We start from the raw sequence: 11,808 nt of genomic DNA on the forward strand, positions 1-11,808 counted from the left end.
AGTAGTTAGTTCGCACCTCTAGTGGTTAGTTACTTTTTTGTAGACTAAAATGGATAGATCCACTTCAAATACTGAGTTAACACTTTTTGGGGATTAAAATCTAAAAACAGACTGGGGATTACAATTCAATCTTCCCAATAAAGGAAGAGCTAAGTACCTTCATTGTTACAATCAGGGGATTACAACTTAATCTTTTTTTTTTTTAAATCCTTACCTTCCATTTTGGAGTCAATACTGTGTATTAGCTCCAAGGCAGAATAGTGGTAAGGGCTAGGCAATGGGGGTCAAGTGACTTGCCCAGGGTCACACAGCTGGGAAGTGTCTCAGGCCAGATTTGAACCTAGGACCTCCTATCTCTAGGCCTGACTCTCAATCCACTGAGCTACCCAGCTGCCCCCTTGCAATTTAATCTTCACAATCAAGGAAGAGCTAAGTATCTTCATTGTTACACTGAGGGGAGAGCTAAATCCAATCTTCACAGTGACTTGCCCAGGGTCATGTGGCTAAGAAAGGGTCTGAGGCTAAATTTGAACCCAAGAACTCCTGCCTCTGGGTCTGACTATCTATCGATCCACCTAGCTGCCTCCAAATAGCATTTTCTTGACCCTCATCTTTGTTTACTTATCTGGAGTATTTGACAATATTGATCACCCTCTCCAACAGGATACTATTTCTGTTTTGGTTCTTATAACACTGCTCGTTCCAGGTTGTCCTACCTTTCTCACACTACTCAGTGTACTTTGTGGCTTCTTCCAGGTCACATTCATACTGGGTGTCTCTTGGGCTCTCTGTTGTCCTGGTCTGTCTATGGGACATTTCAAACTAGATGCCTCTTAAGTCATCAAATAGAAGTTGACCAAAACAGAACTCATTATTTTCCCTTTAAAGCTACCTATCTTCTGAACTTCCCCATAACGAACTCATCTTCAACTGTTTTCAGGTTTCCAAACTGAAGTATCTTCCTGACATCCTCCCTTTTTGTTCTACACTTGGGCACTGGAATCCTTAGACTTAAACTCAAGCTTTGGGGACCATGGAGGCTGGTTTCCTGGCCATATGTTCAGCAGGCCCAGCCAGCAAGGAAACCCTGAGAAGCCAGTGCCTGGGACTCAAGCCCTAGACAAGGCTTTAGACAGGAAGCTCAGTGGAACTGGGCAGTGTGGGAGCTGAGCTAAGCAGGGATCCTGAGCCCTTCCCCCTTCCCAGAAGAGGAGCTGCTGCAGGGGGGATTATCACTGTCCAGGTGTTGGGAGGAGGGATGCTTGCGTTTTTATTCTCGCTCTGCCTTTGAAGTCTTTATTCCTTTTCAAAAGCTAATATGACTATTAAGTGGTTAAACTGACATGCTAGCTGTTCCCAGTAACTGGGGGAACACCATTGGTTGGGGGTTAGAACCAAGGGTAGAGTAGACAGGTATCCCCAAAGTCCTTTAAGAGTATTGGAACCCCCTGAAGAGGGGTTGAGATGTTACATTTCTTTTAGGCAGTGAGGGTTACAGTAATCACTGTTATACTGGACCTAACAAGGGACCTCCTACAATTGGGAGAACCCTTCGGGTGGATCCTGGGGCTAATGGCAGAAAGATAGGACCCTTCACTTAAGTATACTGGAACAGCCTGGGGAGGTGGGGAAATGTAGCACATTGCCCTTCAGACAGTGGGCTCTGGGGTAGATCCTGGGAAGCAGCTACCCACTCACTTTGGCCAATTCTACCTTTGCATCTGTCCCCTTCCCTCCAGCTTAATTCTAACTTTTCCCATCTCCCACCTGGGTGATGACACCAGCCTCCTCACTGGTCTCTGGGCCCAAGTCTTTCCCCTTTCCAATTTGTTTTCCTAAGTTAGTTGATAGAATGACATTCCTCAAGTTTGGGTCTGACCATGTCACTCCCCTGCTCAATCAACTCCAGTGACTCCCTGTTAATTTTGGAATCATATACATGCCCCTCTCTTTGACTTTCCAAGTCCTTCCCAACATGCCTTCAAATCTACTTTCCATCCATATTCCCCCTTACACACTCTAACGGGGCATGCATAAACATTGGGTCTTCCATCCAGGGAATGCTCTTCCTCATCTCGTGTCTCTTAGTGTCTCTGGTTTCTTCCAAAGCTCAGCAACATGGTGCTTTCTACATGAGGCTTTTCTTGGGCTTTCCTGTTGCTAATGATTGGGGACTGTCTTGCCCAATTACCTTGTACGAATAAAAGGCTTTAGAGTTTGCTCTACGTATTATAGGGAAGCTAGGTTGGGCAGTAGAAAGTGCTGAGTCTAGAGTCAGGAAGACTAGAGTCCAAATTTGGCCTTAGATACGCCATAGCTGTGTAACCCTGTGCAAGTCACTTAATCCTGTCTGCCTCAGTTTCCTTATCTATAAATGAGAATGATAATTGCACCTACCTCCCAGGGTTGTTATGAGAATCAAATGCCATAATGCACGTAAAGAGCTATATATATGTTAAGATACCATGGAAATGATCATGTTTATTATTATTATTAACTTTCAGATCCACCTATTCCTTCCTATTTCGCTGTGGGCATAGTTATGAAGAGGCTGTCATAGACATAGCAGCCTGATACCTGTTAATTCTGAGAAGATGGTTATCCTCAGAAACAATGACATATTTTGGGGGTCACCTTCCATGGGCAAAACACAGTTTCAGTTGCACGGGGTGGGCACACAGATGTAATCTTGATCAGCACTGGACAGCAACTTGGGCAGTCAGTGCTGAGGGCCAATCTGAGATGGGCATGTGAGAAGATGAGAGGGGCTTAGGCCTGAAGAGAGACAGACAGATAGACAGAGAGAGAGAGAGAGAGAGAGAGAGAGAGAGAGAGACAGACAGACAGACAGACAGACAGACAGACAGACAGACAGACAGAGACAGACAGAGACAGAAACAAATAGAGACAAAGAAGAGAGAGAGATGGAGGAAGGGAAAGAGAGATAGGCAGAGAAGCGGAGAGACAGAGAGGTTAGAGTATGGTCATATGTGAGTGGGTGTGTGTTGTGTTATTCAACATTTAAAAGAGAAAGGACAATGAGTGCTGCCAAAATCTTTTTTTATCTGGGTTGGCCAAATGATACCTTCCACAGAATAAATGAAAGATCTAGGGGAACCTACAGGGAACTGGGAGGGCCAATTGCATCACCTCTGTTTCTCAAAGATAACCTTTGCAGGTATGGTCAGTCATGCGGGAGGTCATTTGTCCAGGCCTGACAAAAGTCCTGGCATTCTTCCAGGTTTTGTTGGGGCAGGTTCTGGAGGGGAGGCTGTAAGTTTCAGTAGGGATGGGGGGAAGGGAGTTTTGGTCCCATGATCTATTGCAGTTTTAATTGTTTGGAAGTTTTTCTTTATGTCACTCATGTTTTCAGAGATAGGGATCTGAGTTCACTCTTGGGGGCTGACCCCAAAGGGATCATTTTTTCCTCTTTGGCTCCTTGCTTCCATTTGGATTTGCTTCAGGAGAATCTCCTCAATAACTCCTAGTATATCATGTGTCTAGGCTTCCTTCCCTTTATGTAGAGAAATAAGGGATCCCCAGTCCTGATATAAGCATTCAAGGTATCACATGCATATCAGGTATAGGACAACCTTTATTTCCCTACACAGAAGATATAACTAATACACCTGTGCCTCCACTAAAGTCACCATCAACTGCTTCTGAGAGGAGGAGGAATTCTTTTTCTCAATTCTTCCTGCATTCAGGGTAAAGAGTGTCCTGAAAAAATGAGAGAGAGTAAAACCAATCAATGAACAGGTATTTCTCAGGGTCTTCTGGCTGTGGAGCCCTGGGTGAGGCCCTGGAGAGACAGAGACATCACAGGACATGATCCATGCTTGTCAAGAGGTGACATTCTAATGAAAGAAATAACAAGGATATATCTATATATACACACAGACATATCCATGCCTATACAAACATTGTATATATGCATATAAATGTATATATTGACTAAATATAGAGGGAACAAATAAAAGTACATACAAAATAATTTACAACAGAGACATGATGGGAGTGGTGTACTAGCAGTTGGGGAAGCCCCCTATAAAAGATGTTTGCTTGAGGGTTAGAAGAGCCTCTTTGAGATGGACTGGGGAGGGAGGGAGTACATTGCCAAATATAGGATCAGCCAAGGAAAAGGCACTGAAGTGGGAATGTCATGTCTGAGAAATAGAGTGAAGACTAACTGAGTAGAAGCACAGATTATGGATGGATGGATGGATGGATGGATGGATGGATGGATGGATGAATAAGTTGTATAGGGCTGTAAAGGTTAGAAAGAACAGTTGATGTTTTACCCCAGGGGCAACAGGGGACCACTAGAGTTTACTGAGCAGAAGGGTGACAGTAAAGTAGAAGGCTAGGCACTCAGCAGAGAGTGAGCAGGGAAGAAGAGAACAGGAAGGTTTTGGAGAAGCATCTGAAGATAGGGATGACATGCTCTATTTAGACTGTGCCCCTGTTGCTGAAGTTCTGTGTGTGACTTCCTCCACCTCCATTCAGCAGCTAGTGAGAAGTGGAAGTCAAATGATAGTGATACTCTAGAGCAAGAAAATAGTGGTGACAAGACCAGGACACAGGATTTCAGGGCTAAGGACAAGCTTGACCTAGTTTGCTATGGGGTAAGTAAGACTGGAAAGAGTGGAAAGCCAAGGGCAGAGGGATTGAAGGCTTCACAAAAGGAGCCAGGCACAGGAAGATATGGAACGCTGAGGAGATTAGACTCAGAGACAGGAGTATCTAATTACAGGAGTAATTAGAAAAAAAGGGAACATTTCTGGAAAATGGTGAGATCCTCTGTGTGTGTGTGCACGTGTGCGTGTGCACACACTTGCATGTATGTGTGAGTGACTAAGGTGGATGTGGAGTCATTCATAAGATTTAGAAGGTTGAAGGAGCCTAAGGGAGCACCAACATAGATGTCAAAATCTCCTAGTGGAAGGGCAGAGTTAAGGAGGGGGAAATGGTGAGCCCAATACTGAGCTTTTTGAGAAAAGGAGGGAGAATGACCTGAAGGCTAGGATGGTATACAACAGCTGGCTGGCATCAGAAGGAAAAAGAACCCAGGGGATTTTATAGCTTGTGTGTGGTTATCTCTCTCTCTCTCTCTTTCTCTCCATCCATCTATATTCATTAAAGAGATTGGTCTATCCATCTACCCATCTACCTACCTACCTATCTACCTATCTATCTATCTATCTATCTATCTATCTATCTATCTATCTATCTATCTATCCATCTCTCTCTCTCCCCCCCCCCCCAGGGATGGAATCCTACCATGAGAGTCTACCATGCTTAATTTCAGCTAATCTTGGGGCTTATCAACAAGACCATTAGTGGGGATGCCTCTACTGCATGGAGTGGATGGGTAGGAGTGCCAATGATAGTGGTGCCCCTTAGCTGCTTCGACAGGCTGCCCATCTCTCATCAGGTTGACTGGGAAACCCTAAGCTTCCCTAATCTGTGACATTATATTTACACTGCAGCCAAATCTACCTCCCTTTCATTATTAGAGTTATTCCTCTGGGGCCAAACAGAACAAATTAATCTCTTTTCCACATGAGAGTCCTTCAGATTCTTAAAAGCTAAGACATCTTTGATTGGATGGAGGAGGTGATTTTCCTGAAATTACACAGGTAATAAACTATAGACCCGGAATTTGAATCCAGATCCTAGAACTGAACACTCAGCCCAGCCTTCTCTCCAATGTGCCATACTCACCTGTTATTTACTCATGGGTGTCTACCCTCTCTTGGCCTTAGACACGTGTGAATAAGTGGGAGTGAGTAGGAGTCCCAGGCCTCTTGCATTCCAGAGACAAACACAAGTAACTCTGGCTTATTTGCTCTTTCTCTCAAGTGCCAACATTGAAAACTAACTATTACTGATGAAGGAAAGCACCAGGATGTTTGGAACCTAAATGAAATATTTCTCCTCCAAGACTAGCCTTGAGAGACAAGGAGCCGTAGAGCCAAGCTCTCTGACTCACACTCACATTTTTCTTCTGGTGCCCCTAGAATGGTTCCTACTGTCTTAGGATTTGTTTTTGTTTTGGGCTATTTCCTTCCTTGTCATCTGCTCTGAAAACAAGCCCAGGGCCTTGTGACTTTGCCCAATGACCATATATTAAGCATCTATTCTGCAAGGTCCCTTTGGTTGAAGAATTACAGCACAGATTGGGATTACCACAGATTGGGAGCTGAAGAGTCACAGAGACCTTTTTCTCCAACTCCCTCATTTTCCAGTGAGGAAACTGAGGCCCAGAGGAGTCAGGGAATTTTAGGGGCAGCTGGGTGGCTCAGTGGATAGAGAGCCAGGCCTGGAGGTCCTGTGTTAAAATCTGGATTCAGACCCTTCATAGCTGTGTGACCTTGGACAAGTCACTTTACCCCCATTGCCTACTTCTTACTGCCCTTTGGCCTTGGTCCCTATATGGAGTGTCAATTTTAAGCTATAAGGTAAGGTTTAAAAAAATCATATATTTTGACATGTATAGCCCACACTGAATCAACTGCCAGCATCAGGAGGGGGAAGGGAAGGAAGGGAGATAAGTTCAATCATGTAATTCAGGAAATTTGTTCTGACATGTAATTGGTAATACATAAATCAGATTGAGTAGAAAAATGATATATTTTATATATGTACCTACAGACAGCCACATCTATAGGTATGTGAGAGGCTCAGCAATTGGAGGTGTGCAAAACACCTGACTTCATTATCTCCTTCGATTCCCATACAGTGAGAGGGGACAGCCATGAAGCCCGAGAGCTTGTGTCCATTCCCTGGAGTCCCAGAACTATGGAGTACCAGACGCAGGATTTGAACCTGGGTCTTCCTGAGGCTGTCTGTGCTGGGTCTTTCTGCCCATCTGGCAGAATCCAAATGGAAAGCAAGGGGCAGCTGCAGCCCCTGGGAGAGAGGAAGTCCTGGAGCAACAGAAGGTTCAGAGATTCCCCCTTGGGGTCACAGTGCCAGGGGGTTCTGTGGGTGGTGGGCAGTTGGCCTGTGGCTCTATCCTCTTGGCTAAAGGGAGGGGGCAGGGCCCCTTGTGTCCAAGTGGCCCTGGCCAGCAGTTTCCTCCCTCTGGGCCTGGGCTTCTCTCAGTGCCTCCCTCGAGCTGAGGGATGAGGAGTAAGTAGGTTACTAGGGTAGAGGAGGAGGAGGGCTCCTAGCTGGGCCACCATGATTAGGGACAGATAGATGAGCAGGATAGTTCTGGACCCCAAAAGGCAGCCCCTCTGTCTCCTGACTCCACACCTTTGTCTTCCAGGCCTGCTAGAAATGCTCTCCTTCCTCCAGGTTTCCTTTAGATCTCAGCCTTCATCTTTCCTGGGTCTCCCTCAATTTCCCTTTGCTGTGGCATCTTGTTTGAACTCAGTTGTCTCCTGCATGTGTGGGGCAGGGGCTTTGAAGCTAGGGCCAGGGACCCCAGGGGCTCCCAACTCTATTCATAACAATACCAAGACATTTTCATTTCCAAAAGAGTAAAGCCCCACAGCCTGCATTTGGTGAGCCAGGCCCCCCATAAGGGCTGAGGATACAAGAAGGGCAGGGGGCTGTGCCCTCATGGATACACAGGGGTCAGCTCAGAGGGAGGGGATCAGGATCAGGATGTTAGCTGGGATCTGAAGGAGGGAGCACATCCCAGCCATGGGAGACAGCCAGGGAAAATGCCCTGCACCCGGAGACGAAGGCTCTTCTGTGAGGAGGCCAGTGGGGGTGGGGGTGTAAGAAGCCTGGAAACATAAGGGGGGCAGGAGGTTATGGACTTTAAAAGCTGGTAGGCATGACCCACGTAAAGGAAAGCTCTTTGGGAGAGATCCTCCACAAACTCTGGAGTTAAGCAGGGGGAACGGGAGGCCAAAGATGTTTTGCTAGTCCTGTTAAAGGAGGACCGGCAGTGCCTCGCTTCCTAGGTGACTGTGGCCCATGGCATCCCCTCTCTGGTCTGTGATGGAAAGTGAGGAGGGTGGGCTGGGCGGTGTCCAAAGTTTCTTCCAGCTCTAAGTCCTGATCTTTTGATGCTGACATGACAGGAGCTTCTTATCATAGGCTTTTTGGATCAATGATTGGGATCCTTCTGGGCACAGATGCTATCCTTGGTGGCAATGCCTCTTGACTTAATATGCCAAGATGATGACCCCTGATCTAGGGAAGACAATAAGTAGCTTAGGCTCCTGATCAGTTTTATAGTTTGAACATGCTTTCCTCACACAGCCTTAGGCTTTGGCATGCCCATTTCAGAGATGAAGAAACTGAGTTTTGGAGTATTTAAATGTCCCAATTCTCTTTGGTTCCTCAAAGAATTTCCTTGGCTTCAGATCAGCAGGCTCTCAATTGGCCACAAAAGGCCCACTTAATTGGATTAGTTTTGTTTTAGTCCCAAAGCTGCATTTATCACACAATCTCATAATATAGTGAGAGCATGAACAGTCTACTTTAAATAGCATTCATTGTGATCTCAAGAAAGCAGCAGAAGATAAACTACATTTCGTGTGGCCTGATGGTTAGTTGTCCTTCCCCAAGCCATCCTCCTATCTAGGACCTGGCTTAGTGTGGCATGAAGCCTTGTTTCCCTTGGCCTAGCACCTGGACAGAGGGGCTATCCAGGCCATCTCCCTGTGGTCCTTCTCCTGGCTCAAGTCTTCCTCCTTGTCCTGAAGCTCCATAATCTTTTGGGAAGGACCCAAGGATGGAGTACTTAAATATCCCAATTCTCTTTGGTTCCTCAAAGAATTTCCTTGAATTTCGATCTGCAGACTGAGGATGCCCCATAGCAGTCATTACTGTATGTTCAGTCAAATTTTGGCAGGGCAGCAGGAATTGGGAAGTTGGCAGGAAGGATGGAGCTTATACATGTCCCTAAATCTCCCTTGAAAATGATCCTTGACAGATTCATGGCAGATCTCAGCTAGTTGGGAATCACTGGGGCAGGGACTTGAACCCAGGTCTCCAGAGCCCATTGTTAGCATGCTAGACATTCTAGCCCCCCTGTCCACTCCAGATTTGGAGCCCCATCCTTTGAGTACAAGGTCTTGGAGAGAAGGAGACTGTTTCACTTCCTCTGTGACTACTCACAGAGATGCTATGGGACAGAGAGCTCTTAGGGAGTATCTGGAAACACCTACTCTGCCCATTCTGGATTTCTGAAACATGCATGTCTTGGACAAGAGAGATGGGAAAGTGGAGAGATGGAAGAGTCTCTTGGAGATACATTCAGGTCAGTTATTGGAAATTGGCATGTAACCAGGATTTGGGGGGACATGGATTTAAGTGGTCTTATGACAAGTCCTTTTTTTCCACGAGGAGTTGTCTTATAAAATGAGCTGCCTCCAGTCTACCTGAGGAGGTCCATCCCCTGGGCCAAGGGCCAAGGCATGACTCCCAGAATAAGAATTTCTGTCTATCTCATGCCCAACTTGTTGAGAAGATGAATGATCATAATCAAAGATTTGAGTGGAAATTCTGAATAATCTATTCTTGCATTGCCAGATTTTCTTTTTAAAATGGTGTTATTGAAGAACTTTTTCCTTCTATCTCCATTTCCCCATTCTTTCTCATGTTAGTGAATGGCTAAAGGGCCAAGAGATTTGAGAGTTGAGGGTAGTATGGGAAGAATAGGTTCACCAAAGGGCTGAAATCGAGGGCTGAAATGGTGGAGGTGATAGTCTGGGAAAGAACTGAGGGGTAGAGGGACTGGTGGATATATTCATAGGGCTAGGGGCTGTAAGGCAGAGGATAAACTGCAATGGTTAGGCAAAGGACAGAGGAGGAAGAAGCTAGGGCTAACCCTAGTTTGGGTTTGACAAAGTGTGATCCACAAGATAGAGATGAGAGACAGAAGGGCAGAACACAGTGTGATTGATGTTGGACTGAAGAAAGGCAAGTGAAGTGGGAGCAGGGGTGATGGTCGGGGAGGCAGAGAGTGGACACAAGAAGTTTGGCATGGATAAGCACCATTATTGTGCAAAGCAGTGCCTGATGCTTGAAGGGGAATTGGGAGCAGTTTTAGTGCCATGTTTGTGGCTGTAGTTTAAAGAGGCTGAGGTGGGGGATATGTGCCTTGGGACAGCTAATTATGAGGAAGTTTTTCCATGTTGTGAGTCTAAAACCATGTCTGTATCTTTCCCCACTTCTTGGGCTGCCCTCTAAGGCTTAGCCAAAGATGAGCCAAAGGAGGCTCATCTCCTTTTGATCTTCTTATTAGAAGAAGCTCTGTGGTCCTGCTATACCCTTCACCCCTTAGCCTTTCAGTCCCTTTCTTCAGCTGGTTCCCACATGGTGTGGGTGTCATTCCTTCCCCAATCGGGACTTCTTAGAACATCAGCTCCTCCCTAAAATAAGGACTCCTAAGGCCATTTCTCCTCTAGCATTCTACGAGTCTGAGACTCCCACTGAAGTGTCCCCCTCTTACTGACATAATAGCCTTAAGTCTTGAGAAGAGAGAGATAAAAGCATTTGGTAAGTGGTTACAGTGTGCCAGGCACTTGGCTAAATGCTAGGGATAGAATTCAGGCAAGCAAGATAGACCCTACTCTCAGGGAGTTTACTTTCTAATGGACCTGAGAAGGGAAAGGAGGAGAGAAAAGGGTACCTGAATTGGTGCAAGGAGACGGAGAGATAATGATAATATTCATGTAGCACTTACTGTGTGTCAGACACTGTGCCAAGTACTTAACTTATTCAATCCTCATAATACCCTAGGAGACAGATGTTGGTATCCCCATTTTATAGATGAGACAGAGGTTAAGTGATTTGTCCAGAGTCCCATAGCTAGTAAGTGCTTTGTGTAAATGTAGTGATTAGCTAGTAAGGGTAGATTTGAACTCAGGTCTTCCCAACTCCAGGGCTGAGGCTCTATCTACAGCACCATCCTTTGAAGAATGAGCTACCCAGGCAGAGAATCACCCCCACCCCCAACAGGAGAGCAGGGGTTCTGATGGAACGATGCCTGAAAATGCTGCTACTTCCTGCCTTGGGTGGCAGCCTCCCATTATCTTGCATCTCAAACATGGAACCCCCATCTCTGATCAGAACCTTGCTTGCAGGTGCCTTTCATCCATCCATCCAAGTGCTCTGATCTCCCTCCCACCCTAATCCTCCAATTTATTTAGACCATGAGCCTTCTTCTGAACTGGCAGCTGGAATGGTGCAGCTCACAGAGCACTGGGCCTGGACTCCAGAAGACTGCCTGCCTCAATTTCCCTGTCTATAAAATGAAGATAAGAAAACTCCTAATTCCCAGGGTTGTCATGAGGATCAAATGAGATTTTTGGAAAGTGTTTACCAAGCACAGGGCCTGGAGTATGGTAAGCACTTAAATGCTCATTTCCTTCTCTCTCTAAAGTCTAGAAGCCCTTTGAGTTGGTTCAGTGCAGCCCTAGTGTGCTAGGCTCCCTCACCCCCATCCATCAGGCAGGCCACCAGAGGGTGACGAACACCGCAGGCTCTGCAGTTAGGGCCATTGTCATTAGCCTGGCACCTGCCTGTCCTCAACCCAGGAAGCAGTCTCTAAAGCTGAGGATTAATGTTGGATTTATGGCATGCACCGAAAAGACCTTAAAGGCCCCACTTACCTCATGCTTCGGCTCTCCAAAGGAGCCAGAGGAGGCAAAGAATCTCTAAACCTGTATGGTCAAGGAATGAGAAGTGTGGCCGATGCGGTGGGACATGTCAGGGAGCCCACAGACGAACTGGGGAAGCCCTGGGACTGCCTTCTTCCTCCAGAAGAGGCTGTCAAAGTCCCTGGGTGGCCTGGCTTTGTCCCCAGACCTTGTGGCCCTCTGGCAAGTACCTGGCCAGTGT

At 46.3% G+C, this 11,808-nt stretch overlaps 1 protein-coding gene across 1 annotated transcript in view; it reads right to left on the bottom strand.

Moving 5' to 3' along the window:
* Positions 1-3,580: 3,580 nt before the first annotated feature.
* Positions 3,581-11,808, bottom strand: part of PURG (purine rich element binding protein G) — a 37,857-nt gene continuing 29,629 nt past the window's right edge. The window contains exon 3 of the mRNA XM_007495568.3: positions 3,581-3,720. Coding sequence (XP_007495630.2) covers positions 3,688-3,720 — 33 coding nt within the window. The 3' untranslated portion in view covers positions 3,581-3,687. The remainder of the gene's footprint in view (positions 3,721-11,808) is intronic.

This window comes from Monodelphis domestica, chromosome 6 (assembly GCF_027887165.1).
Source record: "Monodelphis domestica isolate mMonDom1 chromosome 6, mMonDom1.pri, whole genome shotgun sequence".
Taxonomy (NCBI): Eukaryota; Metazoa; Chordata; class Mammalia; order Didelphimorphia; family Didelphidae; genus Monodelphis; species Monodelphis domestica.